The 22,500-nt window shown below is 34.1% G+C and overlaps 2 protein-coding genes across 8 annotated transcripts in view; both read right to left on the reverse strand.

Moving 5' to 3' along the window:
* cltcl1 (clathrin, heavy chain-like 1) overlaps window positions 1-16,656 on the reverse strand; it is a 110,868-nt gene extending 94,212 nt beyond the window's left edge. For all 4 annotated transcript variants that reach the window (XR_012384033.1, XM_073910008.1, XM_073910007.1 and 1 more), the window contains exon 1: window positions 16,489-16,656. Coding sequence is in view for 3 of the 4 variants with exons in the window: in XM_073910008.1 (XP_073766109.1) it covers window positions 16,489-16,530 (42 nt within the window). In the remaining variant the exon portion in view is untranslated. The remainder of the gene's footprint in view (window positions 1-16,488) is intronic.
* A 3,367-nt stretch (window positions 16,657-20,023) lies between these two features.
* The window catches only part of si:dkeyp-117b11.1, a 99,968-nt gene continuing 97,491 nt past the window's right edge, over window positions 20,024-22,500 (reverse strand). For all 4 annotated transcript variants that reach the window (XM_073910010.1, XM_073910011.1, XM_068223080.2 and 1 more), the window contains one exon: window positions 20,024-20,319. In XM_073910010.1, the coding sequence (XP_073766111.1) occupies window positions 20,203-20,319 (117 nt within the window). In that variant the 3' untranslated portion in view covers window positions 20,024-20,202. The remainder of the gene's footprint in view (window positions 20,320-22,500) is intronic.

A 22,500-nucleotide genomic window follows, 5' to 3' on the forward strand; every position in this document is an offset into this window, starting at 1 on the left:
TATAACTTCATTAGCTCAATCTCTATTGGATTACAGCCTTACATCAGCAGCCAATCAGAAGACGGAGAGAAATGACACTCGAAATGAAACCTGGCATGAGCAGAACAAAAACAGCAGAACCAAAAACTACATAAATATTAAGGAGCAGTTACTAGTGATGGGAAGTTCGGATCATTTTACTGAATCAGATCTTTGAGTCTCGCTCAACGAGATGAACAAATCTTTTTGAGTCATTTCGTTCATTTTGTTCAATTTGCCAAAATATTATTAAAATGTTACGAATTGCTTCCAAACACATCTAAAACTAGCCCAAAAGTTTGATCACACGACAAATAAGTCATAAATAGAATACTATAAAAAGGAGAACATAATAATTCAGTGTTTACCTGCTCTTTCGTCTATGAAGGTATTGTCGTCTCTTTGCTCAGCTCACCTCTTCATGTCTTCAAATGTCAGTGGTTCGTTCAGGTTACACTGACAGTCACAGTAATCTTAACCAATGTACACAGTCTGAGCCGATAGGAGCCATGATAATCAGTTCACCTTTCAAGTCTTCTGGTTCTTGAGTCGTTCGTTCATCACTTGACAGAATGACTCAAACCCGAGGACTCGAGAGATGAACAGATCAACTCTTTTTCCATCTCTAAACACATATGATTTGCCCGTGATGAACGAAGGGCTGTTTCTCAATTCCAAGAACGCAGAGAACGGACTTGTGTTCTTGTGGAGAGCGGTCTTGCCAGGTGTCCACAGATGAACGAACTCAGGAGACCGCGAGGGCAGAGAACGCGTCCTTTGAGAATTGAGATGCTGCGTTCTTCCTGATGGTCATATGACCTTCACGTGTTTTAAATGGTAAATTATTTAAACATTACAGCATTCATACAACGATTTATTGTTTCCCCTTTTCAAAATATATACTTTGCATAAAAACATTATAAATATATGCACAATATAAATAAAACTGATTTTAATACGAATTTCAGCAAACAAACACCCTAAATGTGTTTATTTCTTTATTAAGATGTCCATGGTAATGTTTACTTTCACCGTTTCATTTACGGAAACTCCTGATGTAAATAAGTGATCTCTCTGAACTTTAATAATAAATCTAGATAAAATGCTGCACTTCCCACCTCCAGTCGCAATGACTTCTGGGACTTCCAGAGCGAGTTCGGTGCTCAAGTCTGCATCAGTGCGTCCTCGATATCAAGAACACATCCGGGAAGTTTCACGCGTCCTCCGTACTTGCGGTCTTGAGTATTGGAACTGAACTTAGGCAGCTGATGATGACGTTACACGAGAACACGAGGACGCAGGACCACTGAAGAACGCATATTGAGAAGGACTCAGACCCGATAGAGGACTCGAGAGATGAACGGTTCAATTCTTTTTGCGGTTCTAAACGCATATGATTGGCCTGTGATGAACGAATGACTCAGACCCGATAGAGCAGTGGTCCCCAACCACTGGGCCGCAGACCGGTACCGGTCCGTGGAACAATTGGTACCGGGCCAGGGCCACATAAGAAAACATAAATTACTTCTGTAGAACATATTCCCCCTGCGACTTGGTTTTTTCCACTCACCCCCCGCCATCTCACGTGAAATGGACGTGAAATGGTTGTATTATAGTTAATATGTTCGTCAGTTGAGATGTTTGGCACAGATGTTATGTATTTGATGCATATAAACCTTGATCGAAACATAATCAGACCGCGATAGTGCAACTAGCGAATGCACACTGAGTTGTTTATGATTAACCTGGGCTGTTTCTCAATATGCGTTCTTCAGCGGTCTTGCGTCCTCGTGCAACGTCATCATCAGCTGCCTAAGTTCAGTTCCAATACTCAAGACCGCAAGTACGGAGGACGCGTGAAACTTCCCGGATGTGTTCTTGATATCGAGGACGCACTGATGCAGACTTGAGCACCGAACTCGCTCTGGAAGTCCCAGAAGTCATTGCGACTGGATGTGGGAAGTGCAGCATTTTATCTAGATTTATTATTAAAGTTCAGAGAGATCACTTATTTACATCAGGAGTTTCCGTAAATGAAACGGTGAAAGTAAACATTACCATGAATATCTTAATAAAGGAATAAACACATTAAGGGTGTTTGTTTGCTGAAATTCGCATTAAATTAGTTTTATTTATATTGTGCATATATTTATAATGTTTTTATGCAAAGTATATATTTTGAAAAGGGGAAACAATAAATTGTTGTATGAAGGCTGTAATGTTTAAATAATTTACCATTTAAAACACGTGAAGGTCATGTGACCATCAGGAAGAACGCAGCATCTCATGTTTCAAAGGACGCGTTCTCTGCCCTCGCGGTCTACTGAGTTCGTTCTTCCGAGGACACCTGGCAAGACCGGTCTCCACAAGAACACAAGTCCGTTCTCTGCGTTCTTGGAATTGAGAAACAGCCCTGGATGCACGAGCGCAGCAGCTGTGTTCACGTGAAGAACGGATCAAATCTCTTTCCGGCTCTAAACGCATATGATCGGCTTCTGCCTTTCCACGATGAACGACTTAAAGGACTTGAAATGAATGATACCACCTGCACAAATGTGCGCACGCACGGATGAACGAATCACTCCCTGAGAGGACTCGCAGTTCCTGAGTCATATTGAAGATTCGTTCAAAATGAGCGAATCTTTCATGAACGACCCACCACTAGCAGTAAAGCCTGATTTCTACTTCTGCATCAAGAGACCGGCGTAACCCACGTCGCATGCAACGCGCGTAGCTGTGCATTTATACTTCTGCGCGCTGTCTCTGTTGCTCTGCATTAACACTTCCGAAACGCTAGTTAGCAGTGAGGTGTAAATGTTCCTCTGTGTCGAGTTTCTTCGCTACTTTTTTGCTTTTCCTGAACACTTCCGGGATGTACAAGTGGCTCAAATTCGCTCATTTTGAGGCAGGAACCGGCGGACGTGCAACAACTTTAACTATGAGGTAAACACAAAACAAAACTTTCCATCCGGAGCTCCTTCACGGTACTCCACACTTGTAAACAATCGCTACATTGGGTTCGCGCCATTCGCGCGGCTCTCGGTCCCGCCCAGACTCGTCAGCGCTACCAAGCCGACCAATCACAGAGCTTGCGCCACGTGTTGTTGCAACGTGTAGTTACATTTTTTGAGAGGTGCACGTCAGTGACGCCGACGGGCGATGCGTCAGCGCCGTAGCAAACGCCGGTGTTTGATGCAGAAGTATAAATCAGCCTTTACTTAAAACTAGCTGCAACATCAATAAAGGGTATTTTAAGCTTTTGTCATTTGAATGTTCAAAGCTTCTGGTCTCCCATGCAAACAGTTTTACAGGCTACTTGTTAATATATAAGAGCAATTCCAGAGTTATAGACGTGACATTTGCAGTAAAAACTCAAAACATAAATTCGCATAGAAAGTATATGTTGATTGTGTATGAGCGTCAAAAGTGGCTGATCTGTTCGGCAAAATATCTGACTGCGTGAACATCTACCAAAGAGCACATCATATTTTATTCTTAAGAATATTTCATTGACTTATAGTCATTATAACATTTTTACATTTTACATTTAGTCATTTAGCAGACGCTTTTATCCAAAGCGACTTACAAATTAGGACAAGGAAGCAATTTACACAACTATAAGAGCAACAATGAAGAAGTGCTATAGGCAAGTTTCAGGTCTGTAAAGCCTAAGAAGGAAAGTATTAGTAATTTTTTTTTAAATTACAGTAGTTGTGTGTTCACATTTTATATCAACGGCAATTTTTAAAAAACATTCTTTTTTTTTATTTAAGTTTTTATTGCAGAGACATACAATTCACAGCATCAGTAGACATGTCACTTTTAGAGCTTTTCCACTTCAAATTCGCCATTCAGGGATCAAAGAGGAGACACGAATCTCTTCATGACAGTGACAGAACAACATACCCCTTTGCCTTATTTTACATAATCCTTATCAAAACTATATACAGAAGAAAAAAAGGCAAGGGACAATATTATCAGTAAAATTAATCTTATATTCTATAGAAAAAAGACATTAGGTTTAATGGGATTAATGTACTCAATCCATTTAAACCACAAGTCAACAAGTCGTTTTGGCTTTGCACACAATATGTAATTTTCTCTATAATGAATATATTTTTCAAAACATCAATTAAATCCTGCATTTGTGGTGGATTTAGGCATGAGATAATAACTGTTTTCAGGGTATATCGCAGTTTGGAAAAGACAAAGTTTTAAAATTGCAAACATTTTCTGAAATACCGTTCCTAAGGTATGTGTAAGATTTTTTACAATTTTTTTTGTCTTGTTTCTTTAAAAAAATTTATGTATTGTTTTTTACTCAAACATTCTCACAATACCATGATATTTTTATCCAAGGTTATCACACCATCAGAATCTTATACCGGCCCAAGCCTAGGTGGGCTAGGTTCACACCAGCATCTAGTAATGGCTTTTTTTTTTTACTTGAAGCAAGGATGACTCTATACATATATATGTTGTTTTCTTTCTAAGAAATCTATTGACAGCAAACCCAAATAAAGTACCTCAAAGCTGAAATCAATTGCAGTATTTAAGATACTTTCTAAAATGCTATGCATCCCTTTCCAGAAACTTCTAATATTAGGACATTCCCAAAATCTGTAAAAATGATTAGCGTAACGACAAACTTTTTGAATAATAATATAAATCTAAAGACAGATACTTCTAGCAAGTTAATAATGAGGCATTGGAATCAGAATGTGAAAACGCATATCCTAAATAAATAAATAATAATAAATGCTAACAAAGAAATGCAAGGTAAAGAGTAACAGAGGCTGCGATTTCTGCTACCAGATCTATTTTCAGCTGTCAAACACACACATGCAAATACACTATAGTAATTTATAGTAAATGCTATGGTGTACTATTAACCATATGACACCTCCACTAGAGACAGAGATGATGCACTAAATGTGCCTAGTTGGTTTTTTATGTATTGGCGATATATATTGCATCATTAAAACTGATTGAGATCATGTCCATGTGTTGTCTATTTAAGTCCATATGTTGATTAATGTGGCAGGCCTAATAGAGAGTATATTTTTACAGTTTTTTTAATCAAATCAATGCCTCCCTGGTAAGCAGAAGAAACTTAAAAATCTTAACGATTCCAGTCAAAACAATCCAGCAGTGAATGAACTCAAACACACGTTCAAGACATAAAGCTGAGCTGCAAGAGGCCCAAAGTCCCGTCGGCTGCAGATTCTTGGCATTCTTTCACCAAACTGCACCGGCTGAGCGTCTCACAGCAGAATACAAACACACAGGGGCAGAAATCAACACAAAACATTGAGGAACTGAGAAGGACGTGCTAGAAAATTACACCTACGGCAGAATATGATGTGAAATACAGCTGCACAATACATTAAAAAAGTTTTGAGTATTTTCTATGCAATATTCATATCTATATTCCTACATTCAAGATTCATATTTTCCTCACTTTTTTTTCAGAGTGCACTGAAATGAAAATTCTGGGCTGGGCTGTTATAGGTCAGAATTAGAGATGCCAAATGTATCACTAAATTATTGTAATTGCAATAATGGTATATGCAATATTCATATCGCAGAGAGATGCAATGCAATTTGTTTTAGGGATGCACCAAAATGAAAATTCCGAAGCGTAATGCAGTTATTCTCTTGAAATTAAAGCAGCAAAATGTAAAAATTATTTTTATTGCATTAATGGTATATGCAAAATTCACATAGCAGAGAGTTGCAATAAGTAATTCTTTTTAGTGATCCACTGAAATTATTTTATTTCATTTTTTCTGGGCACATGCTCAGTTTCTTTGAATATGAACATAATATTAAACTACATTGTTTTCATCAGCGTTGGTTCGGTTGCACATAGAGAATAATGTCTTTATTCTATTCTGGTATTACCACTCTTAATTAATACACATTTGCATATAAAGTAAATCGTATCTCAAAGCATTTACTGGGGCACTGGCGAATTTTAAAGGGGTCTAGTGACGCTCCTGTTTTTTTTTAATATACACACACACACACACACACACACACACACACACACACACATATATACATATATATATATATATATATATATATATATATATATATATATATATATATATATATATATATATATATATATATATATATATATGTATATATGTATGTATATATATATATATATATATATATATATATATATATATATATATATATATATATATATTTATATATATATATATATATATATATATATATATATATATATATATATATATATATATATATATATATATATATATATATATATATATATGTATATATGTATGTATATGTATGTATGTATGTATGTATGTATGTGTGTATGTGTATATATATATATATATATATGCACAATATAGACCGGAAAAAAATATCATTAAAGCAATAATGCTATAGACAATATTCACCTACGTATGCACCTAAATAAAAATTCTGGGATGCATTCGGGATGGCTAAACCACAATGACATTATATGTTGCATTGGGGCTGCACAACAAATCAAAAAAGTATCGTTATCGCAATAATGTTATATGCAACTTTCATATCTCACAGAGAAAATGTAATTTTTCAAGAATAATCTGGAGTGGTCTAAACATAATTTCCTCATATGTTAAAATTATGGTGGCACTGCGGCATGGCTCAGTGGTTAGCACTGTGGCCTCCCAGCAAAAAGTTTTTATGTTCTGGTTTTCCCCACAGTCCAAACACATGCGCTATAGGGGAATTGGTTGAACTAAGTTGGCTGTAGTGTATGAGTGTATGAGTGTGTGTGTGTGTGTGTGTGTGTGTGTATATATGAGAGTGTATGGGTGTTTTCCAGTACTGGGTTGTGACTGGAAGGGCATCCGCTGCATAAAACATTTGCTGGAATAGTTGGTGGTTCATTCCGCTGTGGCAACCCCTGAAAAATAAGGGACTACGCCGAAGAAAAATGAATGAGTGAATGAATGAATGTCAGAATTAGGACTGCAAATCTTGTTGCAAAATGAAAGTTAACGTGAGAATTCTATATGCAACATTCATATCACAGTGAGATGCACAACATATGAAAAAAGTGTCTTTTCTTTTCTCTAGGGGATATATTATATTGCAAGTTATGTCACTATGGCGATACTCAAAGGAAATATCACACAATTTCCCAGTATCTTGCTGCCCTGGAGCTGTCAGAGATATAAATGTGAAGCAGCATCTGCTTTCAATCAGCTGAAGAGTGAGTTCCAGATGCGTGTTTGGAGGAATCAGCGTATTGTGTGAATGACAGAGAAAACACGGCCTGCGAAAAAGGTGAGGCCGGGACAATCACACACACATACACTCTCACACACACTCACACATCTCTGTCCTGCAAAATGTTCTCAATGCTGTGTGGAATGAAACTTCATTAGCACTCGACTCTCAGGGCAAAATAACACTGTCCTATTGTTTACCGTCACAGAAAACACACCGGAGGACTACTGTAATACAGAATATAGAGTTAAGGGTAAAATTATTCACCCTCCTGTGCAATATTTATTTTTTTTCAAATATTTCTTAAGTGATATTTAACGGACTAAGAAATTGTTCACAGTATTTCCTATATTCCTGTCATAATTCTGACTTTAACTATATAAATAAAAGTTTTAACATCAAATCATTCAAAGAATCATTTCACACACAGAAAAAATAAAGAAATAAATTATTTTGCTACTATTTTTTTAAATTTATTACTTATTATTTACTTTCATTCATTAATTTTCTTTTCGGCTTAGTCCCTTTATTAATTTGGGGTCGCCACAGTGGAATGAACCGCCAGCTTGTCCAGCATATGTTTTATGCATCACTGGGAATTATAATTGACTTATTTTATTTAATTATTTTTTGTCTGTTTGCTTATTTGTTTTTCTGTTATATGTCATTCATGTACTGTTGTTTGGATTTGTGTACTTTTTATTTGCAGGTATGTTCAAACATGTTATCAAACTCACATATACTGTGCAAGAGGACTGCTGCTACACTTGCAATCAGAATTATTAAACCCCCTAAATTATTAGGGCCCATGTTTATTTTTTTTCCCCAATTTCTGTTTAACAGAGAGCAGATTTCTTTAACACATCTCTAAACATAATAGTTTTAATAACTCATTTCTAATAATTGATTTACTTTATCTTTGCCATGATGACAGTGAATAATATTAGACTAGATATTTTTCAAGACACTTCTATACAGCTTAAAGTGACATTTAAAGGCTTAATTGGGTTAATTAGGTTAAATAGGCAGGTTAGGGTAATTAGGCAAGTTATTGTATAACAATGGTTTGTTATACCCTAAAATGACATTTAAAAAATTAAAAACTGCTTTTATTCTAGCCCAAATAAAACAAATAAAATATTTTCCAGAAGAAAAAAAATTATATCGGACATACTGTGAAAATTTCTTTGCTCTGTTAAACATCATTTGGGAAATATTTAAATGAGAAATCAAAAATTCAAAGGGGGGCGAATAATTCTGATTGTAAATGTATGTGGGCAAGGGTTAAGTGTTTATTTACATTCATAAAAACGCTCAAAAAAAGAAAAGTAGAAACTGCACTTTGGTATATTCTGAATGTTATTCATTGGTGTTACATAAATAAAGGTAATTAAAAAAGAAATATTCATATATAATAAAAACTATTTCATTCTACAAAACTTTCTTCAGTTAAACAAAGAGAAAACTGAAATCATTGCGTTTGGGAACAGAGATGAGGTTCTCAAGGTGAATGCGTACCTAGGCTCTAAAGGTCAAACGACAAAAAATAAGGTCAAGAATCTTGGTGTGACGCTGGAGTCAGATCTGAGTTTCAACAGTCATGTCAAAGCAGTCAGTAAATCAGCATACTATCATCTCAAAAACATAGCAAGAATCAGATGCTTTGTTTCTAGTGAAGATTTAGAGAAACTTGTTCATGCTTTTATCAGCAGCAGGGTGGATTACTGTAATGGACTCCTCACTGGCCTTCCCAAAAAAAAAGTCAGACACTTGCAGCTCATCCAGAACCCTGCAGCCAGGATTCTGACCAGAAGCAGAAAATCAGAGCACATCACACCTGTCCTCAGGTCTCTACACTGGCTGCCAGTTACATTCAGAATAGATTTTAAAGTATTATTACTGGTCTATAAATCACTAAATGGCCTAGGACCTCAATACATTACAGATATGCTCACTGAATACAGACCTAACAGATCACTCAGATCTTTAGGATCATATAAACTAGAAGTTCCAAGAGTTCAGTCAAAGCAGGGTGAATCTGCCTTCAGCCACTATGCCCCTTGCTGCTGGAATCAGCTTCCAGAAATGATCAGATGTGCTCCAACATTAGGCACATTCAAATCAAGACTGAAAACACATCTGTTTAGCTGTGCCTTTACTGAATGAGCACTGTGCTGCGTCCGACAGATCGCACTATTATGTTTTTCGTTTTCTTTTTCATTCTTTTATAACCTATTTTAACTCATTTTAATTTGTTTTTATCTGTTTTTAATAATTTTTATTGTCTATTGTCTACATTTTATGTTCCTAAACTTGTCTTTTTTATTCCTGTTTATGTAAAGCACTTTGAATTGCCACTTGCCTTGCCTTGCCTTGCCTTGCCTTACATGCGCAACTTTACCTTTTTTTTTCACTGAGATATCAATGTAGTTTTTATTACAAGTTTCTTTCTTGTGCCTTTATTTTTATATTTTTGATTTATCTTTATTTTATTCCATTTTATTGTGGGATTTTGCAGTGATCAAACTGACTGTAAATAGAAACAAAAGCAGGATTTAATGTGCATGTCTAATTTGAGATACAGCAATAGCATATTGACCCAAAAAAGTGGAAACATGTTTATCCATTTAAATGAAAACAGCATTTTTGTGGCCTGGATACTAGTTCCCAAGTGCACATGTTAGAAAATTATTTAAATTAATAAATTTGATTTGAGATATAGTTTTTAGAAATACAGATTTTTCACTTTAATTATTTTATTTTAACATGTTAAACAAGTTTTAAAAAATATTACCTGAAATTATATACATATATATTTTTTCCACCAATTTCATCATTTCTAATAACTGATTTATTTTATCTTTGCCATGATGACAGTAAATAATATTAGACTAGATATTTTTCAACACACTTCTATACAATTTAAAGTGACATTTAAATGCTTAACTAGGTTAATTAGGTTAACTAGGGTAATTGGACAAGTTATTGTATAATGATGGTTTGTTCTGTAGACTATCGAAACAAAATATAGCTTAAAGGGGCTAATAATTTTGATCTTAAAATGGTGTTTAAAAGATTAAAAACTGCTTTTATTCTGGCCGAAATAAAACAAATAAGACTTTCCCTAGAAGAAAAAATATTATCAGACATACTGTGAAAATTGTCTTGCTGTGTTAAACATCATTTGGGAAATATTTAAAATAGTAAAAAAAAATTTGAAGGGGGGCAATTTTTTTTTACTTTAACTGTATATATATATATATATATATATATATATATATATATATATATATATATATATATATATATATATATATATATATATATATATATATATATATATATATATATATATATATATATAATTAATTTAATTAGCAATAATGAGTTAAAAACCCAAAGAAATTTTATTTAATTCTATTCTTTCCAGACAGGTTAACCCTGGTAATAATAAATAAATAAATAAATAAATAAATAAATAAATAAATAAACACACACACACACACACACACACACACACACACACACACACACACACACACACATTGGTGTAGTTAAAGGCATAAATGGAGAAATAAATAACAACACAATCAGTAACAGTAAATTACAATTTTCACATTCTCTAATTAAAGAGAAGTTGTTGATAATTATGTTAATTATGATAATTTTCAATGATTATTCCTAATTTTTTATTTGCATATTGAGCCTTAACTGTAAAAACATTGCATTAAACTCACATAATTTAACACATAAACTATACAGCAAAAATATATCATCACAAATTATTAAGATATAAAAATAAGATCATGATTTTCTAGCAGCTTTGAAACCACAGTAGCTTGTAGTAGTGGATGAACATTGCATAATCATTCATTCAAGGTTTTGTCTCTTATTTATGAGGGGTTGCCACAGTGGAATGAATCGCCAACTATTCCAGCATTTGTTTTACACAATGGATGCCCTTCCAGCCGCAACCCAGTACTGGGAAACACCTATAAACACTCACATTCACACACACACACACACACACACTCATACATGTACACTACGTCCAATTTAGTTTATTCAATTCACCATTAGCGCATGTGTTTGGATTGTGGGGGAAACCAGAGCACTCGGAGGTAGCCAACACCAAGACCTGGAAAACATGCAAACTACACACAGAAATGCCAACTGGCCCAATCAGGACTCAAACCAGCGACTTTCTTGCTGGTATTTTTGCTATTTTTAAAATATTAGTATTAAACATATACACATTTCGGTTTTAGATTTGGGTTTTACTTTTGATCCACTTCCAATGTTGACTACTGTATATTTGATTTGAGAAGTCACACAATACACAAATAAACATGACTCTAATGTTTATGAAACACAAGCTATGAGTGTCTCCAACACTGCAACTGCTGCTCATGTTGTATCTGGAACACACTACACAACTTTAATCTGGACTAACACAACAAACAGCACTGAAACATTCCCAAACGGCCCTCGGTGGTGTCGGGTATTTGGTGTGTTTTTAAAGCACGCATGACATGACAGCACTTTGCCGGTTTGATCTGCAGGGAAGGAATAGCGCATGTCTGGAGTTACTGACGGTGCATTCACATCCCATAATAACATCTGACTAATGCAGTATAGAGAAGGGAGACTGTCAATACATCAGCCTTAAGAGAACTGCAATTAAACCTGATGAAGAAACAGTCCCAACCAACAGTGAATGACCATGAGAAGAGCCGCAGAGCACGTCAACACACTTCCACAAGGGATAAAAACCCTATTCACAGGCCTTGCTTTCATAAAGACAAGCTTTAGCACAGTGTTTTCACTGATGAACATTACATTAATACAGGTCATCAATAATATTAGCTTCACCATCACTGAAAAAAAATTATTCAAAGATGATTCCTTGGATTTACTCAATTTTTTACGGTAAGTGGTTGTGAACAACTTATTTGGGCTGAATTTAAACAAACAAATTAGGTTGAACATTATTAAACTTAATTTGTTTGTTTAAATTCAACAAATAAATTGATTGCAACAGTTCTGCAAGCAACACTTTTTTCAGTGATCTCTGCATGCTTGTTTTACTACAGTATATTGTTTAGCATGCCTTGCAACAACTGTGCAATATATCATACAATTTGCTACTAAATGTCATTTTCGTCATGCAACTACTGCCATAAAATGTCAGAAAGCAGTGAGCTGTACTTCTAGGTTGAGTGATGCATAAATGACAAATATACACAGTACAAAATGATTACAAACGCAACGTTTAATTTTGCATGCGATTAGTAATATATTAGTGCTGTTAAATGATTGATGACTAATCATACAAAAAACGTTTGTATTTTTGTAATCCTTCTGTACTGGTTTTATTATGCGAACAAACACACAACACACATCAGTGTATACACAACGGAAATGTTCATATTTATATATAACAAATTTATACATATTTATATGTGTAATATTTGAAAGTACATACACGTGTGTGCATTTAAATACATGCATAATAATTATTCACAGATACATATATTATGTAAATACAAAGTTATTTTCACCACGATTAATGCTGAATGGATAGATGGACAGATAGACAGACAGATATAGACAGACAGACAGACAGACAGACAGACAGACAGATTAGATAGATAGATAGATAGATAGATAGATAGATAGATAGATAGATAGATAGATAGACAGACAGACAGACAGACAGACAGACAGACAGACAGACAGACAGACAGACAGACAGACAGACAGACAGACAGACAGACAGACAGACAGACAGACAGACAGACAGACAGACAGACAGACAGACAGACAGACAGACAGACAGATAGATAGATAGATAGATAGATAGATAGATAGATAGATAGATAGATAGATAGATAGATAGATAGATAGATAGATATGCAGTTAATTACTGTACAAGTAATTTTATGTTACAACACTTGAAATAGCTACATGACTACAAGAGTGAACTGCAAGAAAGGGAAAGTAGGATTACAATTTGTAAAAAAAAGTTGCTTTTAAGTCTAACATAATAATTAAATAACTGCTTACTTAACTGCATTATTTTCAATGTTGTACACTGTAACACTTTGTTAAAATTTCAGCTATGTAGTTCAAAAAATAAACAAATAAAAAAATACACTACATAACAAATATTATTCTAGTGTCATGCAAGTAGCAATTTCTGACAGGTCATCATAGTTAAACTATAATACAATGTAGCAATTCTTTCAAATATTCAATTCAATTCACCTTTATTTGTATAGCGCTTTTACAAAGTAGATTGTGTCAAAGCAGCTTCACATAAATGGTGATAATAAATTGAAACAGTGTAGTTCAGTTTTCAGTGTTTAAGTTCAGTTCAGTTCAGCTCAGTTCAGTGTGGTTTAATAGTCACTACTGAGAGACCAAACACTGAAGAGCAATCCATCGATGCATATCATTCAACTGTGTAGCAATATCTAACGCGTCATCATGGTTGAACTGTTAAAATGTATCAATTCTTTTCAATGTCCGACAACTATATAGCAATTTCAAACGCATCATTATGGTTAAACTGTTACAATGTATCTTTTTTTTAATGTCAGAAAACTATGTAACAATTATAAACATGTCATCATGGTTGAACTTTTTTTTTAAATGTCACGCAACTCTGCATTTTCTGACGTGTCATTATGTTTAAACTGATACAAGGTATCAATTGTTTTAAGTATGTCAGGCAACTATGTAACAATTTTAAACGCATCATCATATAGTTGATGTATCAGTTCTTTTAAATGTCAGGCAGCTATACAGCAATTTCAATCAAGTCATCATGACTGAACTGTTACAATGTATCTTTTTTATGTCAGGCAATTAGGCAGCAATTTCAAACGCGTGATTGTACTTGAGCTGTTACAATGTATTTTTTTTAGCCATGGTTGAACTGTTACAATGAATCTCTTTTATGTCAGGTAATAATGTAACAAATTCAAACGCATCATCATAGTTGAAATGTTACAATTTAGCAATTATTTTATGTGTCATGTAAATATGTGGCAATTTCTAATGAGTCATCAAAGGTTAACTGTTAGAATGTCTCTTTTTTTACGTCAGGCAACGAAGTAGCAATTTCTAACACGTGATCAAAGTTGAACTGTTACAATCCATCTTTTTTTTACCTATGGTTGAACTGTTACAATGTATCTTTTTTACGTCAGGCAACTATATAGCAATTTCAAACATGACATCATGATTGAAGAGTTACAATGTATCTTTTTACGTCAGGTAACTATGTAACAATTTGAAATACGTCACCATGGTTGAACTCTGTTACAATGTAACATTTTAAGTGTCATGCAACTATGTAGCAATATCTAACATGTGATCATAGATAATCTGTTACAATGCATCTTTTTTACGTCACGCAACTAAGCAGCAATTTCAAATGTGCCAATGTGGTTAAACTGTTACCATGCATCAATTCTTTTAAGTACATCAGGCAACTATGTAACAATTTCAAACACATAATCATAGTTAAACTGTTAAAATGTACCAATTATTTTAAATGTCAGGCAAACTATACATCTACTTCAAACTAGTCATCATAATTGAACTGTTGCAATGTGTCTTTTTTATGTCAGGCAACTAAGTAGCAATTTCTAACACGTGATCATAGTTGAACTGTTACAATCTCTCTTTTTTTACCCATGGTTTAACTGTTAAAATGTATATTTTTTATGTCAGGTAACCATGTAACAATTTCTAACACCATCATGGTTGAACTGTTACAGTTACAATATATCAATTATTTTAAAAGTCAGGGAACTATTTAGCAATTTCTAACACGGCATCATGGCTGAACTGTTACAATGCATCTTTTATATGTCAGGCAACTATGTAACAATTTCAAACGCATCCTCATAGTTGACCTTTTACAATGTATCAATTCAAGTGTCAAGCACAGAACAATGTAGCAATTTCTACCGCGTGATCATGGTTAAACTGTTACAATGAATTTTATTTTACACCAATGTAACCCTGCCGGTCCTACACCACCCAACCCTCTCCAAGCTGGTTTCGACCTAGCAACCTTCAGCATGGGAGTCGGTTGCTCTAACAAGGAGGCTAAAGACCATGGCCTCTAGCGTCTGTCGCTAGAGCACCTTTAGAGGTCAGAGGAGTGAGGTTTACCTGCACAGCACTTACTAGGTGGCCTCCGTTACACTCACCCCCCTAAACCTCACTCCCATCCGGGTCACGGCACCAATGTAACCCCGCCGGTCCTACACCACCCATCCCTCTCCAAGCTGGTTTCGAACTGGCGACCTTCAGCATGGGAGTCGGTTGCTCTAACAAGAAGGCTAAAGACCATGGCCTCTAGCGTCTGTCGCGAGAGCACCTTTAGAGGTCAGAGGAGTGAGTTTTACTTGCACAACACTTACTAGGTGGCCTCCGTTACACCAGGCAACTATGTAACAACTTCAGATGCCATCATGGTTGAAGTGTTACAAATGTATAAATTCTATTAAGTACATCAAGCAACTATGTGACCATTTCAAACATATTATCATAGCTGAAGAACCGTTACAATGCATCAATTCTTTTAAATGTTAGTCAACTATAAAGCCATTGTAAAGTCATCATGATTTAACTGTTACAATGTATCTTTTTATGTCAGGCAACCAATTAGCAATTTCAAACAAATCATCATGGTTGAACTGTTACAATGTATCTTTTTGTAGGTCAGGTAACTATGTAACAATTTCAAACCTCATCATGTTTGAACTGTTACAATGTATCAATTCTTTTAAATGTCAGACAACTAAATAGCAATTTCTAACATCATAGTTGAACTATTACAATGTATCATATACTTTAAATGTTAGCAACTGTATAGCAATTTCAAACACGTCATCGTGGTTGAACTGTTACAATGTATCTTTTTTACGTCAGGCAACTATGTAACAATTTCAAACACCATCACGGTTGAACTGTTACAATGTATCAATTCTTTTAAATGTCAGGCTACTAAGTAACACGTAACGCAACTCTGCAATCTTGTAAATGTCACACACACACACACATGTATCATCAGCTGTGCAAGCTGTGCTGTAGTTGCAGGAGCGCGGGCGAGGCCGCTCTTTCACAGTTGCGTGTTTACAGTTTTGTCGGCGTCGAGCGCAAATGTTGCGGGTGTTTGTGCGGTTTTACCTGCAGATGCTCCTGGAAGCGGATTGGTAAAATCTGCGCCATTCTCCCGCACCAACACGCAGAGGAGGAAGATGAGGAAGACGGGGCGCAGATGAAGAGTTTATCTTAGTGTTGTGTTCCTCCGAGTTTGTTGGACACGAATCTCCCGTGAATGATCGCCAATCCCTCGGTCTTCAGCCGGTCAGTGGGAACTTCTCGGAGCTCCGCCGGACTCCTCCGCGAGAGAATGTAGACCCGCGCGCAGTGATACAAGAATATGACAAGCTCCAGCGGTGCGGCGCAGATGCTGTAAACAGTCGCTCTCTAAAAGGATCGGAACCAAACTTTAGAGCTGGGAAGAGCGTTGAGTTTGCGGCTGAAGAGAGTTTCTAGGGTCTCCTGTACCCTTCCGCTCCAGACGAGCATGTGACAGCAGGAACTCCCCCTCCACCCCGAAATACTGGGGTCTATTTCTGCACACTCACTCACTCAGAGCAGTAGCAACAACAATACTCAAGTCACCGAGGCAGTGTTATTCTGTGTCATTCATATATTATTTATAGCATTTGTTTATTTTCGTACATATATATATATATATATATATATATATATATATATATATATATATATATATATATATATATATATTTACACGTTTTTTTAATTATTAATTAAAGGTTTAGTTCTCTTTAAAAAAATAATTGTCACATTTTACTCACCCTTCATCAGAAATCTTGTTTGAGTTTCTTCTTTTTTTTTTTTTTTTAAGTAATTTTGAAAAATGTTGGAACCTGTAACCATTAGTTTTCATAGTATTTTTGGTCACACTTTATTTTGATAGTCCGTTTGTTGAATTTAAGTTGCATTGCTTCTACATGCCAACTAATTCTCATTATATTATAAGTAGACTGTTAGGTTAGGGTTAAGGTTAGTGTAAGTTGACATGTACTTGTAAAGTTTCTTATAGTCAGTTAAATGTCTGTCGAAGTAACAGTATCTGCAGATATTCAGCAGACAGTCTACTAATACTCAAATGGACCAACAAAATAAAGTGTTACTGTATTTTTCCCACTATGGATATTGATGGTAACAGGTTTGTAACATTTTTTTTGATTATCTTTGTTTGTGTTCAACAAGAAAGAAACTCAGAAAGGTTTAGAACTACTTGAGAGTGAGTAAATTTAAATATTTGAGTGAACTTATTTTATTTGGTTCAACTGCAAAACTAAGAAAATGTCGGGTAAGAGATAAAAGTAGGGGATGCAATTATTACTCCAAACAGGAAGTGAAATATTGAAGTTGCATTTTAGATAGTAATTTGACAGGTGAAAAGATGTCTGTTATAGTCCATTCAAAAAATTGTTCTAAAATTAGGTTTTTAGCAAGACAGGCAGATACACCCAAACTTTTAACATTTTAGCCAGTGCATTAGTGCAGCCATACTTTGACTATGCTGCAGCTTTTTGGCACAGCGGTGGTGCTAAAAAAAGAAAAATAAATTGCAGACGGCCCAAAATGAGTTGTGTAGAATTGTTATGAAAGTACCTCCACTGACACATTTAAATAATGAACAATATAGTCAAAGTAAGTTTTTAAAAAGTTGAGAAAAGGGTGACATTTTAAAAATTAGTGATGGTTTTTAAGATTTTAAAGAAAATGGTACCAAAATATTTTCTTAATTATTCAATTCAATTCAATTCAGCTTTATTTGTATAGCGCTTTTACAATGTACAATGTAGAAAGCAGCTTCACATAAATGGTCATAGTAACTGTAACAGTGTAGTTCAGTTTTTAGTAATTATTATGTTTTAGTTAGTGAGGTACACTGTCATTCTACAAGAGCGTGTAGCAGGGATATTTACCCATTTAGATTTAAGAGTGAATCAGGTAGAAACTCTTTTTTTTTTTGTGTACGAGCTCTGCTGCAAGGAATGTTTTGCCCACGATTTTTAAAGAAATTTAAATTGAGAGTGGTTTTAGAAAGGAAATTAAAAAGTGGTTGTTTTACAGTTGAAGGATTTTGTTGTGCCGAGTTGCTGAACTGATGATGTTTGCACTCTATTTATGATTTGCTCGTACATTTTTTTAAGAATAGAGGACCACAATGGAAATAAGCCTGTGGCTTTTTTGTGTATTTTATCCTCGGCAGTTTTTAAAATATGTATGAATTAGTCTAACTGGACTTGTTTGTATATTTTTGTTAAAATAGTCAAATAAAATCAATCAATCAATCAATCAACTGTCTCTGTAAATGTCTTTTTTAATCAATAATAACTTATGGTCAATTGAACATTGAATTGAAACTCTAAGTAACATTTTTACAAACAACAAATAATTAGGTTACCTAAAATATAATTAAACATTTTAAATGTTTTGTTGAACATTTATTTGATTTAATAAAAATGTTTTTCTTTTTTTTAAATGTCTATTTAATTTTAATTAATTAAATATTAAATTAAAATAAATAATAAATTAAAATAAATATTTTAGTTATTTTTATTTTTAGCAGTCTAAGGACTTAAAGTTTTAGTTTAGTTTAAGTCCTTAGATTGTTAAAAATAAAAATAACTAACATATTTGTTTTAATTTATTATTTATTTAAATTTTATATTCAATTAATTAAAATTAAATAGACATTTAAAAAAAGAAAATTATCTTTAGTAAATCAAATAGATGTGACTGACAATATCTTATTGTTTTAGTTTAGTTTAAGATATTGTCAGTTGAATATATGCCTGAGGTGTACTTTTATTTCAATTAACATACTCTTTTTTTTTTTTATTGTTATATGTCTATTAATAAATGTGTCTATACATTTTAACTCCAGTTTTAGGCATTTTTCAATTATAGCATTAAATAAATAACACTGAAAAAAACCCACAGAAATACTGACCTAAATTAAACATTTTTTAATACCTTGAACATTTATTTTATATCAACATTTTAAAACTTCATTTAACAGGTTAAGTTGATTTTAAATAAACATATTTTGTTTTATTTTGGTTTTAGTTTAGATGTTTTTTATTTGTAGTTATTTTGGTACTTCAACAAAAACTAAATATTTCAATTTGAATATTAAATATTAAAAAATATTAAAAAATATTAAATATTTAAATATTAAAAAATATTTTTAATAAAGCATAATTGAAAGGGGTTTTAAATAGGTTCAGTTCATAGCATACATTAGACTTAATTAAACCAAACAGAACAGAAAACCATTGTGGTTTTTCTTGACATATGAGCACCACAAGTAACATAATGCATGAATATCATTATTCATAACCACAATCTCTTAATTAAAAAAGCACAGTGTATTTTTGTTTTACATGTACAGCGGCATGCATATCAGCACTTCAAGGATCAGTCTGATAAACACCATGAAACTTTAGCAATATGAAAATTATTTTAATGTACCATGATATTCAAATCATGTGGTGCAACTTTTTTTTTTCAAAAAGTCCCATTAAGATTATTATAGCTTTGGCAAACCATAAAGGTAGCAGTGCAATAAACCGACCTTAATATTTGTGTGATTAAAAAATGCCAGAAAGTGTGACATTGTTTAATCCTTTATTTAGACTATAATACACCAATGAACACTACATAATCAAAACAATCCACCAACATAAAATTAACTGAACACACAACAAGCTGTTCCACTGCATTACACACATAATATTATAAATAATTTAAGCAGGATAAGTGTTTGAGTGTGTAATATCTGTGTCAGGTGTGTTAGGGCCGTGTGGGGTGTAAGAGATGAGTGCTGTGTTTGGCTTGACTCTTGCGGTCGATCAGCAGGATTGGGTTCATCATGTGATGAGAGATCATCTCCTGCAAACTGCTGAAGAGCTGGAAAACACAGACCATCATCATAAGCATCACGATAACATTTTGGACATATCAAAGGGGCTCTATTATGCTTTTTAACTTTACTGAGTATGAGTAGCTATATTATTTTCCTGGTATTCACCGTTTCGATACTGATATCAATAGTGATACTGGTACTTATATCAATATAAATAATGTTAATGATACTGGTACCGATACAGATAGAAACATTGACACTGATACTTATCAAGTTTAACAAGGGATGCTTGGTACTATTTTTCAGGAATAAGAATCAGTACCAATATTGTTTTCCTGTAACTCACTGATACTGATACTGGTATCAATACCTATACTGGTACTGATATCAATGCTAATGCTGGTGCTGATACCGATATAATAATGGTATCAATACTGATACAGATAGAGATAGCGATACTGATAGTGATCAAGTTTAACTAAGGATGCTTGGTACTATTTTTTCAAGAATGAGTACGAGTACCAATATCATTTTCCTGGTACTCACCAATACTGGTATCAATACCTGTACTGCTACTGATACTGATGTGAATACTAATACTGGTACTGATACCGATATAAATAATGGTACCGATACTAGTCCCAATACTGACACTGATACAGATATCAACACTGATGCTGATACTGATCAAGGTTTACTAGAGATGCTTGACACTATTTTTTTAGCACTGGTACAATACTGATACCTATACTGACACCAATATTAATACTGATATTTGTATAGATACTGCTACTGGTATCAGTACTGATATAGTTACAGATATTGATACGGATAGTGATCAAGATTAACTAAGGATGCTTGGTTCTATTTTTTCAAGAATGAGTACGAGTACCAATATCATTTTCCTGGTACTCACCAATACTGGTATCAATACCTGTACTGCTACTGATACTGATATGAATACTAATACTGGTAGTATTACCGATATAAATAATGGTACCGATACTGGTCCCAATACTGACACTGATACAGATATCAACACTGATGCTGATACTAATCAATTTTTACTAGAGATGCTTGACACTATTTTTTCAGCACAGGTACAATACTGATACCTATACTGACACCGATATTAATACTGACATTTGTATAGATACTGCTACTGTTACAGATATCGGTATTGATGCTGATACTGATACCAATGCATATACTGCTACCGATACCAATATAGATACTGCTACTGATACCGATATAGATACTGGTACTGAAACAAATTTCCATAATGATACAGATACAGATATCGCTACCAATATAGATACTGCTACTGATACCAATATAGATACTGCTACTGATACCAATATAGATACTGGTACTGATATAAATTTCAATAATAATACCGATTCAGATACTGATATCAATAAAGATACTGCTACTGATACCGATACAGATACTGCTACGAATACCAATATAGATACTGGTACTGATGCTGGTACTGATACAGATATTGATACTGCTACTGATACCGATACAGATACCGATACTGATACCAATATAGATATTGGTATTGATACAGATATTGATTTTGATACCGATACAGATACTGATATCAATATAGATACTGCTACTGCTATCGATACAGAAACAGCTACTGATACCAATATAAACACTGCTACTGATACCGATATAGATACTGATGCTGGTACTGATACAGATTTTGATACTGATACCGATACAGATATTGATACCGATACAGATACTGATACCGATATAAATATTGGTACTGATGCTGATACCAATAAAGATACTGCTACTCATACCGATATAGATATTGCTTCTAATGGTGATATACGGACAACGATACCAATAACGATGCTGGCACTAGTACTGATGCTGATACAGATACTAGTATCGATATTGTTACTGATGCTGGGACTAATACCAATACTGAACTTACCATAATTGAAATAAACCTTTCAGTTATGCTTAATTAAAAATAATATTCCGTTGGCAACTAACCGACGTAATAACTTAACTAAAAATAGTAAAAACAGTGAAAACAAAACTAAATAAACTTATTTTCAAAACATAAAAATCTTGCTATTTGAAGATAAACTGCCAACTATTCCAGTATAAGGCAAAGCAGTGGCGCAGTAGGTAGTGCTGTCACCTCACAGCAAGAAGGTCGCTGGTTCGAGCCTTGGCTCAGTTGGCGTTTCTGTGTGGAG

This window comes from Danio rerio, chromosome 8 (assembly GCF_049306965.1).
Source record: "Danio rerio strain Tuebingen ecotype United States chromosome 8, GRCz12tu, whole genome shotgun sequence".
NCBI lineage: Eukaryota > Metazoa > Chordata > Actinopteri > Cypriniformes > Danionidae > Danio > Danio rerio.